Genomic DNA, 24,728 nt, shown 5'->3' on the forward strand with positions numbered 1-24,728 from the left:
GGGGATTTATTCTAAAATATCACCTAACATGTGCTGTAAACTCAAGACAAATTAGTCCCCCCCAACTATTATTTTTTTTAATAGCTCTCTACATATCTACCTGTCATTTAGAACCCACAAAGCTCTTATCCTTTGCACCTGTGCAATCCATTTTTCATGAGGAACCGGGTCTTTTGGAAACATGTGAAGAGTTAATCCATCCTCCCGAGTGTTCAAGCAAAATCCAGCAATACAACGAGCCGGAATACTTGGCTAACGCGCACAAAAAAGAGGTAATTTCTTGCCAGTACGATAGGTATAGACACTCGACCCCGCTACTGCAAAAAAAAAAAATGTCACTTCCTGGTTCTTCCTCAACACAAAATCCTAGAGAAATTCCATGGCGGGAGATGACAAAAACGAAATACAGCAACATTCTGATTTGCTGTGAAAAAACGGATGGGTCTATTCCGGATGATTATTTTTGTATAAAAACATGCAAAATTTTGCTTTATGTGTCAGTGCCACTCCCCTCCTCGAGCCATCACCTTGTCGTGGTGGAAGGGTTTTTGTGTCCCCATGAGCCTGGAAGCTAAGTTGTCTGGGGCTTCATGCCACTGGTAGGGTCACCCATGGCAAACGGGTCCGAGGCGAGGGACCAGACAAAGTATGACTCCAAAACCCCCTATGATGACTGCAAAACTTGGATCTTGGTTTCCCTTGGCCGGACGTGGGTCACCGGGCCCCCCCTCTGGAGCCAGGCCTCGAGGTGGGCCTGCACCCATGGGACTTGGCCGGGCAGAGCCTGAAAGGGTAACATGGGTCCCCCTGACCATGGGCTCTCCACCTGTGAGAGGGGCAATAGGAGTTGGGTGCAATGTGAGCTGGGTGGTGGCCAAAGGTGGAGACCTTGGTGATCCAATCCCCGGCTACAGAAACTAGCTCTAGGGACATGGAATGTCACCTCTTTGGCAGGGAAGGAGCCTGAGTTGGTGTGTGAGGTCGAGAAGTTCCGACTAGATATAATCAGACTTGCCTCGACGCACCACTTGGGCTCTGACACCACTCCTCTTAAGAGGGGTTGAACTCTGTTCCACTCTGGAGTTGGCCACGAGGAGAGACGCGGAGCAGGTGTGGCTATACTTATTGCACCCTGGCTCGGGTCCAGTACGTTGGGGTTTACACCGGTGGATGAGAGGGGAGCCTCCCTCCGCCTGCAGGGAGGGGGAAGGGTCCTGACTGTTGATTGTGCTTATGCACCAAACTGCAGTGCAGAGTACTCACCCTTTTTGGAGTCCTTAGAGGGAGTGCTCGATGGTGGCCCCTCTGGTGACTCCATCATTCTGCTGGGGGACTTCAATGCCCACGTGGGCAACGACAGGGAGACCTGGAAGGGCGTGATTGGGAAGAACCCCCCCCCCACCCCTGATCAGAACTCGAGTGGTGTTCTGTTACTGGACTTCTTTGCTCATCACGATTGTCCATGGCAAACACAATGTTCAAGAATAAGGGTGTTCACATGTCCACTTGGCACCAAGACACCCTCTGTCGCAGTTCGATGGTCAACTTTGTGGTTGTGTCATCGGACTTGCGACCGCATGTCTTGAACACTCGGGTGAAGAGAGGGGCGGAGCTGTCAACTGATCACCACCTGGTGGTGAGTTGGCGCCGATGGTGGAGGAAGATGTCAGTCCGACGTGGCAGGCCCAAACATATTGTGAGGGTCTGCTGGGAACGGCTGGTAGATTCCCCTGTCAGAAGGAATTTCAACTCCCACCTCCGAAAGAATGTTGCTCACATCCCAGAGGAGGCGGGAGACATCGAATCCAAGTGGACGATGTTCCGCGCCTCAAATGCTGAGGCGGGCGACCGGAGCTGTGGCCATAAGGTGGTCGGTGCCTGTCGTGGCGGCAACCCACGAACACTTTGGTGGACACCCAACAGTGAGGGATGGTGTCAAGCTGAAGACTGAGCCCTATTGTGTATTTATGGCCTGTGGGACTCCCAAGGCAGCTGATAGGTATGGGCTGGCCAAGCGAAATGCAGCTTCGGTGGTCGCTGAGGCAAAAACCCGGGCGTGGCAGGAGTTCGGTGAGGCCATGGAGAACGACTTCAGGGTGGCTTTGAGGAAATTCTGGTTCACCGTCCGACGTCTGAGGAGGGGGAAGCAGTGCACCATCAACACCGTATAAAGTGGGGACGGGGCACTGCTGACCTCAACTCAGGATGTTGTGAGTCGGTGGGGAGAATACTTTGAAGACCTCCTGAATTCCACCAACACGCCTTCCCACGAGGAAGCTGAGTCTGGGTGCTCTGAGGCGAGCTCTCTGGGGTTGACGTCACCGATGTGGTTAAAAAGTTCCTTGATAGCAGGCCCCCGGGGGTGGATGAGATTCACCCGGAGTTCCAAAAGGCTCTCGATTGTTGTGGGGCTGTCCTGGTTTACACGCCTCTGCAACATCGTATGGTACAGTGCCTCTGGATTGGCAGACTGGGGTGGTGGTCCCCCTTTTCAAGAAGGGTGACCAGAGGGTGTGTTCCAACTATAGAGGGATAACACTCCTCAGCCTCCCTGATAAGGTCTACTCAGGGGTACTGGAGAGGATGTTGTCGTCCTGGCTGTGGAACAGTGGACCAGCTCTACACCCTCGGCAGGGTCCTAGAGGCTGCATGGGAGTTCGCACAACCAGTCTACATGCGTTTTGTGGACTTGGAGAAGGCATTAGACTCTGTCCCTCGGTGAGTCCTGTGGGGGGTTCTTCGGGAGTATGGCGTACCGGATCCCTTGATACGAGCTGTTTGGTCCCTGTATGACCACCGTCAGAGTTTGGTCCGCATTGCTGGCAATAAGTCGGACTCGTTTCCGGTGAGAGTTGGACTCCGCCAAGGCTGCCCTTTGTCACCGATTTTAATTTTTATGGACAGAATTTCTAGGCGCAGCTGAGGCGTAGAGGGTGTCCGGTTTGGTGGCCTCAGCATCGCATCTCTGCTCTTTGCAGATGATGTTGTTCTGTTGGCTTCATCAAGCCGTGATCTCTAGCTCTCACTGGAGCGATTTGGAGCAGAGTGTGAAGCGGCTGGCATGAGATTCAGCACCTCCAAATCCGAGACTATGGTCCTCACTCGGAAAAGGGTGACGTGCCCTCTCCAGGTCGGGGATGAGATCCTTCCCCCAAGTGGAGGAGTTCAAGTATCTTGGGGTCATGTTCACAAGTGAGGGAAGAATGGAGAGGGAGATCGACAGACAGATCGGTGCAGTGTCTGCAGTGATTTATTTGGCTTGATGTATATTGATGGACTTTGTATCGGTTCGTTGTGGTAACGATGGAGCCAAGTCAAAAGGCGAAGCTCTCAATTTACCAGTCGATCTACTTTCCTACCCTCACCTATGGGCATGAGCTGTGGGTCGTGACCGAAAGAACAAGATCCCGGATACAAGTGGCTGAAATGAGTTTCCTCCGCAGGGTGTCCGGGCTCTCCCTTAGAGATGGGGTGAGCAGCTCGATCATCCGGGAGCGGCTCAGTGTCGAGCTGCTCCTTCTCCGCATTGAGAGGATTCAGATGAGGTGGCTGGGGAATCTGATTTGGATGCCTCCTGAACGCCTCGCTGGTGAGGTGTTCCGGGCATGTCCCACCGTAGAGAGACCCAAGACACGCCGGTGAGACTTTGTCTATCGGCTGGCTTAGGAACGCCTCGGGATCCCTCCGGAAGAAGTGACTGGGGAAAGGGAAGTCCGGGTATCCTTGCTGAAGCTACTTACCCCGCGACCCAACCCGGAAAAGCGGTAGATCATGGATGAATGTCAGTGGCACTTCAAAGTTATTTGATGATTTGAAACCTTTGTGTGTGACAGATATGCAATCCCCTCAGAACTCATGTCAAATCGGCAAACTTGCTGAAGCAGCATTTAGCTATAATGCTGTACACCAATGGAATAAGTAGCCAATAGAGATGACGTCAGCCTGAAGTGTGAATTTTTTTAAAATCCCGGTTGAAAGCTCTTAATTTTCAGACTCAGAATCAGCTTTATGTGCCAAGTGTGTGACAACACACAAGGAATTTGTCTCCAGCAGTCGGTGCTGCCCTGTATGACATTCAGAACAAATAATAAACACACTAATAAGAACAAAGAACAAGAGACATTAAGCTAATAGGAATGATTAACTGATGTGAAAGATGCAGTCTTGGTTTAGACCGTTTAAGCGTGGGTCAATGCCTCACATTATGGTCAGCTTGTACAGAGAACCCTTAACCGTTCAGTTCCCGTTACCGACCAGCGCAGTGCCAATTGTGTAAAGGGAGCAGTTTAAAGTGACGTTGAATAGTCGTGCGATTGTCAACAGAATATATTAGTCATACTGATTGGACCAGCAGGTGAGGGTGTGTCCCAACAACGGAACAAGACAGAAAAGAGTATGTTTGCTGATCAAGAATTTAATAACTTAATTGGCAGAGAGGAAAAAACAATTTGAACGCCTGCTAGTTTTGACTTTCATTGATCGGTAGGCCATACCCGACGGAAGGTGCGGGAAGAGCTGGTGGCCAGGATGTAGAGGTTCCGAAAGGATCCTGCCTGCTCCTTGACCTAGTTAAAGTGGCGCGCAAGTGTTCAATAGTGGGTAGATTGGTGCTGCCAATACGTTCAGCTGTTTTGATTGTCCGTTGCAGCCGGAATTTGACCTTTTTTATGGCAGACCCAAACCAGACTGTGATGGAGGTGCGCAGTACTTATTGAATGACCGCTGTGTGGAACTGTCTCAGCAGCTCTTATGACAGGCCGTGCTTCCTTAGAAGCCGCAAGAAGTGCATCCTTTGCTGGGCTATTTTGAGGATAGAGTTGATGTTCGTCTCCCACTTCAGATTCTGAAACTGTTGTTGCACTGTATGCTGTTTTCGATTATCGTATTTTTTTCATATTTTTATTTTTTTCTCTCCATTTTAAATGTTTTATCTCTTTGTATTCAAATCCTTATAGTCATGTAAAGCATATTGAGTTACCTTGTGTATGAAATGCGCTGTACAAATAAATTTGCTTTGCTTTGCACATTAGGGACAAAGGTCCTGTTTTTGTTTGAAGGCCCCATGAAATTAAAAAGAAAAAAAAAATCATGTTTTTTAGTGTAGCGTGAAAGCTGCACCTAGCTGATAGTATGAACGGAATAGGTGGCAACTTTGAATTGAAATGCCAGAATTTGAGGGGAATTGCCCATCAGCAACATATTGGGGGGGAGGGAGGACTCTATTAACGAGTTTGTTCTTTCCAATATCTTACAGCTGCACTACAAATTAAAGCAAGGGACTTTTCGTGGCGTGAAATACTTCTCAAGGGGAATAACTCTCAAATCTGAAAGTCCACTTGAGAAGTTCAGTTTGGCACCAAGCGAATGACTTTAATCTACTTTGTTTACAATAATGGACGGAAGGCTACATAAGTTTAAAAAAATGGTAGAAACAAAAATTATTTTAAAACCCCATACTACATTTGTCGATTTGCATGTTTTTACTGTGCTGTGATACATACAGTGAAGAAAATAAGTATTTGAGCACCCTGCTATATTGCAAGTTCTCCCACTTAGAAACCATGGAGAGGCCTGAAATTTTCATCGTAGGTGCATGTCCACTGTGAGAGAGATGATCTAAAAAGAAAAATCCAGGAATCGCAATGCATGATTTTTTTTTTTTTTTTTTTTTTTTTTTTATTTGTGTGATACAGCTCCAAGCAAGTATTTGAACACCTGAGAAAACCAATGTTAATATTTGGTACAGTAGCCTTTGTTTGAAATTACAGAGATCAAACGTTTTCTATAGTTATTCACCAGATTTGCACACACTGCAGTAGGGATTTTGGCCCACTCCTGCACACAGATCTTCTCTAGATCAGGCAGGTATCTGGGCTTTTACTGAGAAACACGGCTCCCTCTAAAGATTTTCTATTGGGTTTAGGTCTGGAGACTGGTTAGGCCATGCCAGAACCTTGATAAGCCTCTTACAGAGCCATTCCTTGGTTTTCCTAGCTGTGTACTTCGGGTCGTTGTCATCTTGACAGACCAAGCCACGACCCATCTTCAATGTTCTGACTGAGGGAAAGAGGTTGATCCCCAAAATCTCACGATACATGGCCACAGTCATCCTCTCCTTAATACAGTGCAGTCGTCCTGTCCCATGTGCAGAGAAGCACCCCCAAAGCATGATGCTACCACCTCCATGCTTCACAGTAGGGATCGTGTTCTTGGGATGGAACTCATTCTTCTTCCTCCAAACACGGTTAGTGGAATTATGACCAAAAAGTTCCATTTTGGTCTCATCTGACCACAAAACTTTCTCCCACTGTATCATCGAAATGGTCATTGGCAAACTCAAGACGGGCCTTGACATGTGCTGGTTTAAGCAGGGGAACCTTCCGTGCCATGCATGTTTCAAACCATGATGTCTTAGTGTATTACCAACAGTCACCTTGGAACAGTGGTCCCAGCTCTTTTCAGGTCATTGACCAAGTCCTGTCGTGTAGTCCTGGGCTGATTTCCTCACCTTTCAAAGGATCATTGAGACCCCACGAGGTGATATCTTGCATGAGGATCCACTCCGATTTGAGATTGACAGTCATGTTTAGCTTCTTCCATTTTCTAATGATTGCTCCAACAATGGAACTTTTTTCACCAAGCTGCTTGGCAATTTCTCCGTACCCCTTTCCAGCTGTGTGGAGTTGTACAATTTTGTCTCTGGTGTCTTTGGACAGCTCTTTGGTCTTGGCCATGTTACAAGTTTGAGTCTTACTGATTGTATGGGGTGGACAGGTGTCTTTATGCAGCTAATGACCTCACACAGGTGCATCTGATTCAGGATGATACATGGAGTGGAGGTGGACTTTTAAAGGCGGACTAACAGGTCTTTCAGGGTCAGAATTCTAGCTGATTGGTGTTCAAATACTTTGTTGCAGCTGTATCACACAATAAATCATTAAAAAAATAGTTTTGTGATTTCTGGATTTTTCTTTTCAGATTGTCTCTCACAGTGGACATGCACCTATGATGAAAATTTCAGATTTCTCAGTGGGAGAACTTGCAATATAGCAGGGTGTTCAAATGTATTTTCACTATATCTAACTTAAACAGTGTAATGCACTGCATACTTTGCACCTCAAATTCTTTGGACTGTTATGCAATAGTACATATACAGGGAGTTCTCGGGACATTTTGACTTTACAACACTTGTCCCCCGTCCACCATTTTGTCTGGCTATTGCTTTTCCGTGTTTGTGCGCCAGGAGTATCTTTGCATTTTTTGCCCTCCTTTTTAGACATTATGGCCCCAAAGAAGAAAGCTGTATCTTTTAGCAAAACTTCTGCAGCCGAAAGAATCTCCATTACCGTGGAAACGAAGCTCAAGATCATAAAAAGATTGGAGAAAGAAGAGACGCCAACACCACCAAGGTTTCAGTCGGTTGACCGTGGTGACAGTTGTTTAAGACAAAGCCCGTATTTTAGCGCATGTGAGGGCTTCCTTTCATATGTCTGATACAATGATCACAAAATAATCTTTGAGACTTGTCGAGATGGAGAGGATTGAGGACCAGGTTCCTTACTAATAGCCAAGCACAGCCTCCCCTTCTTCTCCATCCACCTTTTCAGCATTTATGCTAAGTACATCTTATTTCAATGTACAATGGTACCTCGGTTTTTGAACAAAAATTGAGATTTTTTTTTTTTGTTTTGGTTTTCGAACGGAAATCGGTATTTGAACAACCCGACCAGCTGACCGCCGACAATTTGTTATTGTCCCTTCAAACGCATCCCAGAGAAAAGCGGTAAAAACGTAACGTGCACAACCAATTGACTCACACACTCCTTTGCTCGCGGATGTTTCCCAGTACTGGAGTGACTTTTTTTTCTTCAAATTGAGCAACATTAACCCCCAATCATGGCTCCAAAGAAAGCACGTGGAACTGCTGGTGCTGTAAAAAGGAAAGTGGTGTGTAAAACTGTCGATTTTAAGAAGGATTTGAGTCGAGCACGAATCTGGTGTGCGCGTTTGACCCATCAAAGAAGTATGGCATGGCGAAATCAACAATCAGCACCACCCTGAAACAAAAGGATGCCCTCAAAGCAAGTGATGTTGCTAAAGGAGCAACCTTGTTGACCAAGCAGAGACCACAGATCTTGGAGGAAGTCGAAACGTTGCTTCTTATTTTTGTGAGCGAGGAGTAGTTAGCTAGGGATAGTGTTGGTGAGGAAGGGATTTGTACCAAAGTTAGAAATCTGAATTGAGATTTAAAAAGTAAAGACGCCAGTCTAGTTCCTTATGGCTTTGAATTCAAAGCAAATCGAGGATAGTTTGAAAATTTCCACAAAAGAATGGCATGGGGAGGCTGCAAGTTCGGACCAGGCCACCGTGGAAAAGTTCAAAGCCGAGTTTGCTGGAGGAGAATCATGCTGAGCTCACAACTGAGTAACTCCTGCACCTTCAGGAGGAGCACAAGAAGATGTTGGAGGAGGAAATGTCGTCTGAGGCTGAAGGCAATATTAAAGCTATCTGCGCTAAATGGAACGGCATCCATAATTTTGTAGAACTTCATCACCCAAATAAAGCTGAATGTTGCAGAGCACTGCAAAATTTTTATGACCTTATAAGCCACTTGAGAAAAGTGCATAAATGATGGCAGAAACAAACCTTAGTTGTTCTCTGTGGAAAAATGGGGGAGTCACCCCCATCGAAGAGATCTGAAACTGTTGTTTTGCATTGCTTTTTTCTTTTGTTCCATTAACCCTACCTCTAGTTAAGTTATTTATTATTTTTACGTTATGTACTTTGTGCGAATAAAAAACAATGTATGTTTTTTTCCCCCTCATTATTGCTTGTTTGAAGTTATTCTGCACTTTTGTTAATAAAAAAACAAAAGGTTTACAAGGCTGGGAGGCGAGTCACTACAGATACGGCAATGCACTCCCAGCCTAGCATACTCTACTAGGTTAAACCATACATTTTAAGCAAAAAATAAACATTTCCCAATTTATTTAATTACATAAAGTTTTTAAACTATATGCATTTCTTCCATGCAGTTTATTATCAGGAAAGCTAAAAAAATCGCTTAAACGTTTTTAGGTTTGGAACGTAATATTTCATTTTCCATTCATTGTAATGGGAGAACGTGCTTTGGTTTTTGAACGTTTTGGCTTTCAACCAGTCTTCTGGAACGGATTGTGTTCGAGAACCGAGGCACCACTATACAGTGCCCTCCATAATTATTGGCACCCCTGGTTAAGATGTGTTAAAACACTTAAAATAAATTCAGTGTTTATTGCAAAAGAATACTGTCACACTGAAAATTTTTGGAAAATGTAACCTCAACTAAATTGAATTGTAAGAAACTAAAAAATCCCTGACTAAAAAACAACTATTTTTCATTAAATTATCTGTTCCACAGTTATTGGCACCCTTAACAATTCCCAGGAGATAAATATAATCGAAGCATTTCTGTCATTTCTACAGTAGTTTACAAAGTTTACCATATCCACTGTGAGAGGAATGACTAAGAAGTTCAAAACAACTGAAACAGTGGCATACAAGCCTGGACGAGGACCCATATTTATTTTGCCACCACACACAGAGAGGATGGTAACAGAAATCAAAAGATCTCCAAAGCTCACTTTTACAGAATTACAACAAATGGTAGCATCCTGGGGTCACAAAGTCTCCAAATCAATCATCAGGCCCTGTCTATACACCAAAAAGCTGTTTGGGAGGCATGCACAGAGAAAACCTTCCCTCACTCACAATTATAAACGCAAAGTCTGGAGTTCGCCAACCGGTATTAGGGCTTCAACTGGGACCGTGTGCTTTGGTCAGATGAGACCAAGATTGAGCTTTTTTGGCGACAAACTCTTAAGCGGGTCTCGCGTGGCACATAAGATGCGCATGCTGAAAAGCACCTCATACCCACTGTGAAGTATGGGGTTGGGTCAGTGATGCTGTGGGGCTGTTTCTCTTCCATAGTCTCTAGGAACCTTATTAGGGTGCATGGCATCATGAATGCTTTGAAATACCAGCACATTTTAAATCAAAATCTGCTGCCCGAAAGCTGAAGATGGGTCGTCACTGGGTCTTTCAGCAAGACCATGACCCTAAACATATGGCCAAATCCACACAGAAATGGTTCACCAGACACAATGTCAAGCTCCTCCCATGGACATCTCAGTCCCCAAACCTCAAACCTATTGAAAACCTGTTCGGTGAGCTGAAGAGGAGAGGACCCAGGTCTCTGGATGATTTAGAGAGATCCTGCAAAGAGGAATGGCTGAAGATCCCTCTTTGTCTTTTCCCATCTTGTGAAACATTGTAGGAGAACATTATGCGCTGTTTTGTTGGCAAAAGGGGCTTGTACAAAGTATTAACACCAGGGGTGCTAATAATTGTGACACATTATTTGATGTCAAATAATTTATTTATGTAGGATTTTTTTTTTTTTCCCCACTAAATAAATACACTTGTATTGAACGTTGGGTTTTTCTCTTTTTTTTTTTTTTCCTCATTAAGGTCCCATATCGTTTAAAAATATATTTATATATATTCGAAGCTCTAAAACACATCTTACCCAGGGGTGCCAACAATTACGGAGAGCACTGTATTTGTTTTTTTTATACAAAGTATTTTGATGTAAATTGTGACTTTAATGGTGGAATCCGACATAAGTCGAAATTCGAGTTAAGTCGCTACTGTATGAACAGATCTGTCGTGGGCCGAGGATTCCCTGTAGTACAGTATTGTACGATACAGTAAGTATATGATATACTGTATTCCATCTTTGTAAGTGAATCCATTTTTAAAATGGGACTTTTTTGTTGCATTTTTTTTATTTCTATTTATTTATTTTTTTAAATTGCGCATTACTTTTGACTGTTTTTCAGGGCCTGAAATTAACAGTCGCCAGGTGGCAAATGCAGTTAAACCTTGTTTTGGTTGTACATCTTGAACAAATGTTTTTTTTTTTTAAGTCTAGTTTTTTGTGCATAACTCCTTTTACGTGCTCGACAGGGTAATTAAATTACGGGAATGTGGAGATAAAGTATGTGGACAAATAACTTCTACGATGAAAGACTTGTGTCTGATCTGAACTTAGACATTGAAGGGCATGACATCTGTGAGATTCACCAATCAGACCCATCCATACATTTTCTGTACTGCTTGTCCTCACTAGGTTTGTGGGCATGCTGGAGCCCATCCCAGGTCACAATGGGTAAGAGGCGGGTTAAACGCTGAACTGGTCGCTAGCTTATCTCAGGGCACATTTTAACAACCATTTTGCACTCACATTCACACCTAGGTTATTAAGTGTCTTCAAGTAACCTACCATACGTGTTTTTGGATGTGGGAGGGACTGGAACACCCAGAGAAAACACAAAGGCTCGCGGAGAACATTCAAACTCCACACGGGCAAAAGCCGTATTTGAAAGTGGGTCTTCAAAAATGTGAGGTAGATGCGATAACCACTATCATCCACCGCGGTGCCCCGAATTTGAGGTAATGTCTTCATATTTAAATATAGGGAAGATGAGTGAGCCAATTGGGGAGTATTAGTCCACTGAGTTTGTAATGCTATAATACATCAAGCGCGAGAGCCAGACTTCATGGATTGAATGAAAGCCATTGTTTTTGAAAGAAAACAAAACAAATTGAGTAAACTTCAGTTCCTGTGTTGTGACCCAAAGTCATGTCATTAGTGTCCATATTGACCAGTTATTAATTATATGTAACTGCTAAAGTGCCCCTGGGTGTCATTGTGAGTGCGACTGTTTGTCTCGATGTGCCCCGGGGATGCCCAGGACATGCTGGAGAGACTCTCTCGATTTGCTTGGGAATGCCTCCAGATTCCCTCGGAAGAGTTGGAGGAAGTGCCTATGTCGAGAGAAGTCTGGGCTTCCCTATTAAAATACTGTCCCCATGAGCCAACCTCTGATAAACGGAAGAAAATGTAAGGATGGGTGCTCGCCGTCGGGGGGAAAATAAAAAAAGAATAATAAAAAAAAATATATATATATAAATGGTTATAAACACATCACCTATGGATCATGCACTTTGGTTGAAACTTATACGAAAATCTCTCTCTCTCTCTCTCTCTCTCTCTCTCTCTCTCTCTCTCTCCCCCCCCCCCCCCCCCCTTCCCATGTTATTTTCTTAGATTGACGATAAGGAATTCGACATTCCCCAAGTATGCACACCTCCCACCTTGGAGAGCATCCTCAGTGAGGTGAAGTATTTTTGTAATTTAAATCTTGCAGTGGTATTGTTGTGGTTATTGATGTACAGACTGCCATAAAAAGATCCCAAACGTCTCATCCCTATCACCAAGACAAAGCTCTGCTTTGTCGGGGACAGGGCCTTTTTCACTGCCACTCCAACCCTATGGACCCTCACTATGCTATGACTTGTTGAACTCACTCTAATCTCGTGTAAAAGTAAATTCACCACTGTTCAACATCACCTACAACAGCTGACCATCCTCCCATTATTCCCTCCATGCCCCTGTTTACTGTTAGTAATAATTGTATTTTGCTAGTTTGTCTGCACATAGTTTTCACTGCAAAAAGCATCTTTGAGTATTGAGAAATAAGTATTTAACGTCACAATTTTTCTCAGAAAATATATTTCCAAAGGTGTTATTGATGTGAAAATTTCACCAGGTGTTTGAATAACCAAATTAATCCATACATACAAAGAAAATAGAACAAATAAATGTAGTGATGTGAAATGACAGAAAAGGCATTGAACCCTCCAAACCAGTATTTATTTAATACTTTGTATGTAAACCCTTTATTTGCAATGACACCTTCAAAACGCCTCATGTATGGAGAAATTAATCACATTGTACTGTTGTGAATTTGGCCCATACTTGCGCACAAGCAGTCTTTGAATCTTGAAAATTCTGTGGACTTCTATTATGGACCTTGAGTTTCAATTCTTTCCATAGATTTTTCATTGGATTCGAGTCAGGTCATTGTCTGGCCCATTCTAAAAGCTTCCTCACTTTGAAACCAGTTGAGTTGCCTTGGCAGTACATTAAGCACAATGTATTCAGACCCCCTTAAATTTTGCACTTTGTTGTATTGTAGCCATTTGCTAATATAATATATTAATATAGATACAGCAACTCATTGACGGAAAAAATTGAATTGTTGAACTTTTTCCAGATTTATGAAAAAACAAAAGTGAAATATTACATAGCCATAAGTATTCAGACCCGGCACCTGAGTTGTATTTAACTATATTTGCTTATTTATTTATCATCCTGGTGATGGTTCTACACATTCATTGGAGTCGTGTTGTGTTTGATAATACTGATTGGACTTAATTAGGAAAGTCACACACTTAACTATTTAAGACCTTAAAGCTCAAAGTGCATGTCAGAGCAAATGAGAATCATGAGGTCAAAAGGGTGGGAGCTGGGGGTGCTTGGTGAGAGAAGTAAAGAAGAACCCAAAAATTACTGTGGCTGAGGTCCTGAGATGCAGTCAGATGGTGCGAGGAAGTTCTTGAAAGTCAACTATCACTGCAGCGCATCATCAGTTGGGGCTATGGTAGAGTGGCCTGACAAAAGCCTTTCCTCAATGCCAGACACATGAAAGCCCTACATAGTTTCCTAACACCTGATGGACTCCACGATGATGAGAAATAACGTTCACTGGTCTGATGAGACCAAAATAGAACTTTCTGGCCTTAATTCTAAGCGGTATGTGTAGAGAACATCAGGCTCTGGTCATCACGTGTCCATTCATTCATTCAACTCAATTCATTTCCAACAGTGAACAAAGACTGGTTTCAATTGAAGGAAAGATGAATGAGCGAGCAAGGGATATCTCAGAAGAAAACTCTCCAGAGTGTTCAGAACCTCAACTGGGCCGAAGTTTCTTCTTCAAAGAAGACCATGACCCTAAGCACACTACTAAAATAATAAAGGACTGGCTTCAGAAGAACTCTGATAGTTCTTGAATAGCCTAGCCAGATTCCTGATTTACACCCAATTAGGCATCTCTGGAGAGATCTGAAAATGGCTGTCCACCAATGTTCACCATCCAACCTGACAAAACTGGAAACTATCTACACGAAGAAATGGCAGAGGATCCCCAAATCCATGTGTGAAAAACTTGATTGCATTGTTTCCAAAAAAAGTAATGGCTGTATTAGCTCAAAAGTGTGCTTATACTAAATGCTGAGCAAGTGTTTTGAATACTTAAGGCTGTGTGATATTTCAGTTTTTCCTTTTTCATAAATCTGCAGAAAGTTTTTTTAGTTTTTTTCCCCAATTTGAGGTGCTGTGTGTACATGAGGAGAAAAAAAATCCAAAGGATTTTAGCAAATTGCTGCAGTATTATGATAAAAAGTTTAAGGGGGTCTGACTATTGTCCGTACCCACTGTACTTGGTGAGAAAAATACATGTTCAATACTCAGTGATGAAAGTCCTCCGGATTTTCCCGGAATTCTGGGTTTTTAAATTTTCATGAAAATTGCTCCAGAAAATTGAGGAAAATTTGCCGAATATTAATATAATAATATTAGTTGACAACATTGGACGAACATGTGTTTGAGTTCCTTGTTTTGCTTTCACGAGCGTAGCCATGTTGAGGCACTAACACGAGTAACAGTAACGCCCCTCCCCTCGCATTCTCTGAAGATGTCGCTTATTTTGTGTGGTCTTGACATTAATGTACGTGTTTATTTTATAAACATTAACTAAACAAGGCTGGTTCAAAAAAACAACCGGTATTCACCCGGACACAGGAAATGCAAGTTAACTGTACGGAGCATGTACAAAAGCGCATGTTCAGAATTGCTTCATGTAATGCAGGCGCATTTACGTCGAAAGTCATCAACATTATGAGGCATGTCAAAGGAAATTCAGTTACACCAGGCAGGGGTGCTCTTTGCGTCGATCGCGAGGCAGTGTGACGGCGTTTATAAAAAAAAAAAAAAAAAAAATCATCCACCTCGTCGCTTGATTCAGGTGTGGCCAATACGTGGAGCGCATGCAGAAAAAGGCGCGTTCTAGCAAGCCGGCCTCCTAATTACGGCAGTCCCGTTGTACGTGCCCCCGCCCCACAATACGTCATGATTTCCGACAGGAATGTTTGTTACAATGTATCACTAGCTTGTTGCCATGAAGGTCGATTATGTTGAAGTAAACTTTTCAGCATTTTCAAAAGATTGAGTATAGACCGTTCGTGTTTATTCCTTGACAGGCCAGTGCATTTAATTTGTCTTCAGATCAAGTTTGGCAGATCAATTTGATTATTGATGAAAAAATTTAAATACAGTTATCATGTTCTAATAATATCAGTTAAAATTGGAAATGATCATTTCTGTGTTTTAAATTTTTCTATTTTAGTTATGTATTTGTTTATTTTATTTCTAATTTACAGTTATGTTATATTAATCCAGTAAGTTATTTTAAGGCCATCCCTAATCACACCCGCAACTTTATCTGTGAGTATGACTGACCACACCTGTACATTTTTCAAATGTGAGTGACTGTGTGTATCAAAATATTAAAGGCAACTAATTGTACTATTAGTATTACTACATCTATATCTAAGATAGTGAACAATGTTGTCGAGTGTATCAGTACAACGCGACGTAACGAGTTTGAGACTTAAACGTTATTAGTAATTACTACAGATCAACTTCTTTAACATGTTTTGCTGTAGGGTGTAGAAATTCTAGTATATATTTTCATGTATATTCTATATCTATAATATGTATAATGTGGGGAAAAGGACAATTTTAGATGTCTTTTTACTTAATAGTTCACTTCATTTGTCTTGAGATAAACTGGCATATTTTAATGACAAATGTGATTTTGTGCCATCCAGTGATAGGGGGCAAAAAAGTCTGGGCTTGGCTCTTGGGGGAACTTCTGCCCAATTTTTTTTTTTTTTTTTTGGGTCAGGAATTAGAAATTTTACTTTAAATTTTTGTCTGAATTTTGTTCAGATTTTACCAGAATGCACCACAGCCATCCATTTTTTTTCAAAAATTTCCAAAAATTTTCCATTTGTATTTTCAGCAGTGATGAAAGTCCTCCGGATTTTCCTGGAATTCCGGATTTTTTAATTTTCATGAAAATAGCCCCGGAAAATTGTGGAAAATTTGCCTAAAATGAATCCAGTTATTAGTTGACTACATTGGATGAACATGCATTTGAGTTCGTTGTTTAGCTTTCACGAGCGTAGGCATTTTGAGGCACTAACACTAGTAAGGGTAACGCCCCTCCCCTTGCATTCTCTCCAGACGTCGCTTATTTTGTGTAGTCTTGACATTAATTTACATGTTTATTTCATAAACGTTAACTAAACAAGCCTGCTCCAACCGGTATTCATCCGGAAACAGGAAATGCAAGTTAACCGTATTGAGCATGTACGAAAGCCCATGTTCAGAACTGCGTCATGTAATGCAAACACATTTACGTTGAAAGTCGTCAACATCGTGAGCCGTGTCAAAGGAAATTCAGTTACACCGGGGATGCTCGTGGCGTTGATCGCGAGGCAGTGTGACGGCGTAAAAAAATTAACAAACAGACTATCATCCACCTCGTCGCTTGATTCAGGTGTGGCCAATACCTCAAGCGCATGCACATAAAGGCGTGTTCTAGCACGCCGGCCTCCTATTTACGGCAGTCACGTGGTTCGTGCCCCCCCCCCCAACAATACGTCACGCTTGCCGACAGGAATGTTTGTTCCAATGTATCGCTAGCTTGTTGCCACGAAGGCCGATTATGTTGACGTAAACTTTCAGCATTTTCAAAAAATTACGAGTATAGACCGTTCGTGTTTATTCCTTGACAGGCCAGTGCATTTAACTTTTTTCAGATCAAGTTTGTCAGATCAAGAATTTTTATTGATGAAAAATTTTAAAGACCGTTTTATATCATGTTCTACTAATATCAGTTGAAATTGGAAATTATGATTTCTGTTTGAAGTTTTAGTTTTCTATTTTAGTTATATCTTTGCTTTTTTTTTTTTTATTTACAGTTATGTAATATTAATCCAGTAAGTTATTTTAAGGCCATCCCTAATCACACCCGCAACTTTATCTGTGAGCATGACTGACCACACTTTTACATGTTTTGTGTGTGTGTGTGTGTGTGTGTGTGTGTGTGTGTGTGTGTGTGTGTGTGTGTGTGTGTGTGAGCAATGTGGTCGAGTATATCGGTACAACGCGACGTAAGAAGTTTGAGACTTAAACGTTAATAGTAATTACTACAGATCAACTTCTTTAACATGTTTTGCTGTACGGTGTAGAAATTCTAGGATATATTTTCGTGCATATTCTATATCTATACGATAATATGTATAATGTGGGGAAAAGGACAATTTTAATGTATTTTTACTGAATAGTTTACTTAATTCTTTTGTCTTGTGTTAAGATGGCATATTTTAAGCATATTTTAATGACAAATGTGATTTTGTGCTATCCAGTGGTAACGAGATGGGGGGCAAAAAAATCGAGGCTTGGCCTTTGGGGAACTTCTGGCCAATTTTTTTTTTTTTTGGTCAGGACTTAGAAATTTTACTTTCAATTTTTGTCTGAATTTTGTTCACAGATATCGCCAGAATTCACCACAGCCATCCATTTGTAATTTCAGGAATTTTCACAAAAGTCCACTTTCATCTCTATTTCAGGAATTTTTCATGAAAGTCCCCTTTCATCTCTAAATACTGCAATTTTTTTTCTGCCATTGCATAGAACTTAAAGTGATATATTCAAAGTGCTATACGAATCAAATTTATTATATTCTTATCATACTAATAAGAATATCTGTTGTGGTAAAGAAGGAGCTAAGCAAAAGGCGAACCTCTCAATTTACTGGTTGATCTGTGTTCCTACTCCCACCTATGGTCATGTCAGTCATGATCGGAAGAACAAGATCCAGGATTCAAGCGGCCTCCCCTCCCCTGCCTCTCCCTTAGAGAGAAGTTGAAAAGCTCGTTCATCCGTGATGGACTCAAGTCGAGTGGCTGCTCCTCCTCATTGAGAAGAGCCAGATGAGGTGGCTCTGGCATTTGATTAGGATGCCCCCCTTAGAGGCCGCTCTGGTGAGATGTTTCGTGTCTTTTCCATTGGGAGGAGACTGAGGATGGCCCAGGGCATGCTGGAGAGACTGTTTCCCCGCTAGTCCGGGGACATATCAGGATCACCCTGGAAGAGCTAGATAAACTAACGGAGTGGGAAGTCTGGGTCTGGTAAAGCCACTGCCACCGCAACCTGACCTGGGATCAGTGGAAGGAAATCTATGAATGGATGGATAGATGGATAATGATATATTTAAAGAACTGTGTATTGTAAACCGGTTAACTGTTTGAATTTTTATGGATTTAATGGAAACTTAATTATTACCCTTAACTTTAAAATTTTTTGTTTTTCTGTGCAATTTCAGCTGGATGATGAGGATGAACCATTTGTGCTTGAGGATGCCTGTGTGCTGAATACTGAAAATATTGATGCTCATTCCTGTGATACTGCTTCTCTTGCCAGCTCTGACAGCGGAGACCCAACTCACTTTAAACGGCACGAACCCATACATACACTTACTCCTCCGCGCACACACACACACACACACACACCACACACACAGCTTACTTTTTCTTTTTTTTTTCCCCACTGTTAAAATATGCCCACTTTGTATGAAACATGCTTTAGTGCTGTATACATTTAAAGTATCTATGCAGTATTTTCCTCCAGCAACAATGCAATTTCACTTAATGCCAAATACTGTTCAAAACTATGCAGTCATTTGTGTAACTAGAGCCTTTTAGTGCGTGAAACTGAGTTATGAAGTACTATCGTTATTGACTTTTAGCATTAATGTAGCCATTAAATCCTACAGACTCAGAAAAGATCAATTCAGTTTAAAAAAAAATGCTATTAAAATGTCTCCAATGATGTTCTTTCTCACATTTCTTGTTTAAACAATGTTCAAACCTTCATGGTTTAACAAAATAGAGGACACTATTGTATTCTAGAATTACACCAAAGATCAAGGTCTTTGAGGCCAAAATATTTATTTGAGAAACAAATATGTAAAGTCATGCCATCCTCCATTTTACTCCGCTTCATCCAGGACAAGTGTTTTCCATAAAAAGGAAAATATAATCGTTTTTAGAAATACATTTAATATTAATGATATATCTATGATGTTGGACAAGCTTGAAATTAAGTGACTCAGGCTTATTTTACGGTTGAGTGTATAGGACTGTGCTCTCAGACTTTGTGATATATAAAAAAAAGTATACAAGCAATGAAACATCCCGACAAATACATTGTAATTTACCATCTGAATTTGCCACAGTGGAGATGGGTGGATGATGACTTTGCATATGAGACTTGACTACCAACATGTATTTGCCCATGAAATGTCAGCGTACAGTATTTATGCATCTCCATTGTTGATTTTCATATTCATTCCAGAATGCAGTTTATTGGTATATTACCATATTTAATGAAAAACTGTAAGCTACCCACAAATGGTTTTCAGAATACATCATTTTTAGTGTAATATAGTAGTTTTAATGGAAAATGTTATGTAGCTTTAAGAATTTGCCTTTATTTTTATAGCAATTTGATACTCAACTACTCTTGTAAGTGAGGAAAAAAAACACTGTTAATATTTGTGTATGTTGAAATGTTCATCTTTTAAGGAAGAAGAGGCCAGTGGAATTGAAAGCAACAGTTCAAGGATCAGTTCTACAGAACAGCAGGCTTCAGGGCATCTCTGCACAGATCATCTCAGCTGCTGTAATACTAAAGCACACACATTCATGTTCATTGTCAGTCTAAAAAAGCTGTTGTATATCCAACCTAATGTAATGTTTGTATCTGCGACGCCCTCACTATGAATTTTTGTACATAGCTGTGCAGCGAAGAAAGCACTCTTCCACTGCCACCAAACCAAACACTTTGGAGACGAGATTTGACTTTGGGCACTTTAATGGAAGGTGTGTGAAACTGTAAAGCAATAAAAAACACACTCAATTGCGTTTTCCAAAGGTAGGTCACGTAGAGAGTATATAAGATTTTCAAAAGCCTTGAAAATAAACTCACACTCTGGAATCAGGTGTGAAGAATAACGCTAGAATATCGACCAGTATTAAGATATAAAGTAATAGTTTTACAGATTATGGTTATTGAAGAGCAAACCACAAAGGATAACTAAAGATTCAGTTATGTTTCCCCATGTGCAGAATTCATCAACTAGGATATCAACCAGTATTAAAATATAAATAATAGATTTACAGATTGTACCTATTGAAGAGCAAATCAAAAAGGATAAAATAATGTTCATAGCTATATTTTCATGTCCAGCATTCATCAAATTGGCTGTCAAATGTCCACACTTACGTCATGATTAGCTGACTGACAACAATTAACATGACCATAAGGTGTCGTTAACGCCAGCACAAGAAACACAATCCTGTTTTATATTGTCAATCTATACGTGTGACGATATAGGCAGAATACTCCCCACTTGCTATCAGTAAGATGTCAAACAAATGAAATTTGTCTTCGTTTATGGCGTACTTGCAGATTATTCACATACTCCTTGCAGCACTAGTGCTGGCTTGAGGTTCATCAGCACTTTCTTCAGCCTTTTCATCGTCACCGGGCCTTTTTCTGCAATCCAATATCTACAATGCTAATGCAGCTTCCATTCGAACAGTCCTTTTATTTCGTGGAGTCACTACGTTTTGCTTCCATTTTAAAAGTTATTAAAGTAGTTTTATGGATGTTTGCCACATTAAAAGCACAACTTATGCCATCTTTGATCATTTCCAAAAGTTTTACTTTTTCACTGATGGTCATCATTCTCCTCTTCCTCTTGGGCCCTTCGGAGGAAGCTTTTGCATCAGCACAGTGCTTCGGCGCCATTGTGAACACAAGAGGTCATCGTGCAGTCAACAGCATGGACTAAAATGATGGAAAAGAAGGACAAAGGAAAGGGTCGAGCGTAAGTTCCTGGGTGAAGCTTCAATGATGCGGAGCCAATTAGCTCATGAGAGGGGTTCCTTCCCTGCCAAAGAGGTGACATTCCATGTCCCAAGAGCTAGTGTCTGTAGCCGGGGGATCGGATCACCAACCCCTATGGCCCCTCTTACAGGTGGTGAGCACATAGGAAAGGGGGACCCATGTTAACCTTTTGGGCTGTGTCCGGTTGAGCCCCATAGGTGCAGCCCGCCACCAGGCGCTCGCTTTCGAGCCCCACCTACAAGCCTTGCTCCAAAGTAGGCCCCCTGCGGCCAGGCAAGGGAAATTGAGATCCAATTTTTGCATTCCTCATCACGGTTTTCGATTCGTACTTTGTCTGGTCCTTTTTGCTATGAGTGACCCTACCAGGGGCATGAAGCCCCAGACAACTTATCTTCTAGATCGGGACACACAAACGCTTACACCATGTTAAGGTGACTGCTCGAGGAGGGGACTTCAGGCAGCGAGTCTACGAATTCTTCTCGTAGCTGATATGGTTTCTTGGGAATTCCCTCACCCTGTGACAACAGATAATTTGTCCTGTTGAATCATAATGCTTATCCAACTAGTTCCACACAATCTAAAGACTGTCAGCTAGATAATTGACATGCACTACTCTGATTCATTTTGTGTGCTGCAGTGTCCCCCCACTTATCCACCTATTAATTAAATCAAGCTCTTCACAAGGTTTGAGGTTGAACCATTTAATTACATCACAGAAGCTAGTCTTCCAAGACCGATAACTTTGCAGTTAATTGTCGATCATCTTGAAAAATGATAGAATTAGGTCTCGATGGGCCAAGGTGATGGCTAGATCCAAGAGATCAGCAGACGTGGCTGTCGTCTGCTGTGACTTTATATTTTCTTTGCTGTTGCCTGAATAGCGGTCATTTTCATTAGTGGGGATTTGGCTAGGGCCTTTGGGCTGGTGCCCAATTGGGGCGGACCTTGAGGAGTTGATGATCCACTATCTTCAGCATGGCCGATAATGTTGAAAACATGCTTATGGTGTGTGAGCTGCACACCGTTCACTGCTTAATAAAAAAACGTGCCCATTGCATCACTTCATTATCCATATATTGTCTAATTGGCTCATGTCACTGATTATTTAAATGTATACCGTGCCTTGTGAAAGTATTCGGGCCCCTTGAACTTTTCAACCTTTCGCCGTATTTCAGGCTTCAAACATAAATATATATATATATATATATATATATATATATATATATATATATATATATATTTTTTGTCAAGAAACAAGTGGGACACAATTGTGAAGTGGAACAAAATTTATTGGATATTTGATACTTTTTAACAAATAAAAACCTGAAAAGTGTGACGTGCAATATTATTCAGCCCCTTTACTTTCAGTGCAGCAATCTCACTCCAGAAGTTCAGTGAGGATCTCTGAATGATCCAGTGTTGACTGATGATCATAAATAGAATCCACCTGTGTGTAATCAAGTCTCTGTATAAATGCACCTGCTCTGTAATAGTCTCAGGGTTCTGTTTAAAGTGCAGAGAGCATCATGAAGACCAAGGAACACACCAGCCAGGTCCGAGATACTGTTGTGGACAAGTTTAAAAGGGGATTTGGATACAAAAAGATTTCCCAAGCTTTAAATATCTCAAGGAGCACTGTGCAAGCAATCATATTAAAATGGAAGGCGTTTCAGACCATTGCAAATCTACCAAGACCCGGCCGTCCCTCTAAACTTTCACCTCAAACAAGGAGAAGACTGATCAGAGATGCAGCCAAGCGGCCCATGATCACTCCGGATAAACTGCAGAGATCTCCAGCTGAGGTGGGAGAGTCTGTCTATTGGACAATAATCAGTCATACACTGCACAAATATGGCCTTTATGGAAGAGTGGCAAGAAGAAAGTCATTTCTCAATGATAACCATACAAAGTCTCATTTAAGGTTTGTCACAAGTCACCTGGGAGACACCAAACATGTGGAAGAAGGTGCCCTGGTCAGATGAAGCCAAAATCGAACTTTTTGGCCACAATGCAAAACGATATATTTGGTGTAAAAGTAACACAGCTCATCACCCTGAATACACCATCCCCACTGTAAAACATGGTGGTGGCAGCCTCATGGTTTGGGCCTGCTTTTCTTCAGTAGGGACAGGGTAGATGGTTAAAATTGATGAAGATGAATGGAGCCAAATACAGGACCATTCTGGAAGAAAACGTGTTTAAGTCTGCAAAAGGCCTGAGACTGGGACGGAGATTTAACTTCCAACAGGACAATGATCCAAAACATAGTCAAATCTACAATGGAATGGTTCACAAATAAACTTATACAGTTGATAGAATGGCCAAGCCGAAGTCCAGACCTGAATCTGATTGACGATGTGTGGGCAGAGCTGAAGACTCTCCATCCAACTTCACTGAGCTCGAGCTGTGTTGCAAGGAAGAATGGGCAAGAATTTCAGTCTTTTGATGTGCAAAACTGATGGAGACATACCCCAAGCAACTTGCAGCTGTAATTACAGCAAAAGATGGCGCTACAAAGTATTAATGCAAGGGGGCCGAATAATATTGCACGCCCCACTTTTCACATTTTATTTGTTAAAAGTTTAAAATATCCAATACATTTTGTTCTACTTCACAATTGTGTCCCACATGTTGTCGATTCTTGAATTTTTTTTTCTGTAGGTTCGAAGCTTGAAATGTGGCGAAAGGTTGAAAAGTTCAAGGGGGCCAAATACTTTCACAAGGCACTGTATTGACATAGTTGCAGGTACGTTGTTCCAACGGGTAAGCCGCTGAAAGATTTCTGGGTTTTCATATATGGTCTTAAAATCTGCTACTTCTAAAACCCGTGGCGCTGCCAAGATTTTCTTCGTCTTCACCTCCCCCACTCAAACTTTATAATGTGACATCCACGTCATTTCTATTTGTCGTTTTGCATAGGTAGCTTTTCCAAATGCCGCTTAAGTTTTTGCTTGTGCGTCTATTGTCATGACGTTCATTTTCTGGAACTTGTAATGCCACTCGACTTAAAACATTCAGTTGCTGTTACTGTTCTGTATTCTGATCTGACTTCCTGTTCGTTTTGGTTGCTGGGGTTTGGTGTAACCACCGTTGCTTTCAGTGTTGATGTGGTTTTGCAGACAGAGAAGATTCTCTCGAGATGAAGAAATCATTTTACTCTGCTGGCCTCACTATATGTTCATGTACACAGCTATGCATCAAACTAAATACTCTTCCACAAAGCACCAGAGGCAGGAGTTGACTTTGGGCACTTAAATAGGAGCCATGCAAAACTGTAAAACAATACAAACACGCGCAGACAATGTGTGGGAACATAGACATTATAGATGAAAAATAATACGAAAGCAAAATCATTATTAATCCTTGAGAACCCATGGGGTCGCATATGACCCACTGTCATTAAGTGCCCACTGTAGAAACAATGCACCACAGTTACTCTTTTTAGCCTCAAAGCCCAATGTCTCAAGTGTCTGTATCAAATGCATTGTTTTTTTTGTAGTTAAGGCCCACTGGGTCATATGTGACCCATTATCTAAACCAGAAGTAAATTAGTAAGTTTTTCCAAATGTGATGTTTTAGTGTTCCTTTGATTCTTATTGATTACCGTAATTTCCGGCCTACAGAGCGCATTGGATTATAAACCTCAGCCAGTATATTTGTATAGGAAATACCATTTGGTACATACATGAGCCACACCTGTGTAAAAGTTGCAAGTGCCCACATTGAAACATGAGATTTA

The 24,728-nt window shown here is 41.8% G+C and overlaps 1 protein-coding gene across 11 annotated transcripts in view; it reads left to right on the forward strand.

Moving 5' to 3' along the window:
- vps8 (VPS8 subunit of CORVET complex) overlaps positions 1-24,728 on the forward strand; it is a 235,964-nt gene that overhangs the window by 3,264 nt on the left and 207,972 nt on the right. For all 11 annotated transcript variants that reach the window (XR_009797466.1, XR_009797467.1, XR_009797468.1 and 8 more), the window contains exons 2-4: positions 12,152-12,220; positions 18,402-18,532; positions 19,663-19,759. Coding sequence is in view for 8 of the 11 variants with exons in the window: in XM_061837413.1 (XP_061693397.1) it covers positions 12,152-12,220; positions 18,402-18,532; positions 19,663-19,759 (297 nt within the window). In the remaining 3 variants the exon portion in view is untranslated. The remainder of the gene's footprint in view (positions 1-12,151; positions 12,221-18,401; positions 18,533-19,662; positions 19,760-24,728) is intronic.

The sequence above is a fragment of the Syngnathoides biaculeatus genome, chromosome 12 (assembly GCF_019802595.1).
Source record: "Syngnathoides biaculeatus isolate LvHL_M chromosome 12, ASM1980259v1, whole genome shotgun sequence".
Taxonomy (NCBI): Eukaryota; Metazoa; Chordata; class Actinopteri; order Syngnathiformes; family Syngnathidae; genus Syngnathoides; species Syngnathoides biaculeatus.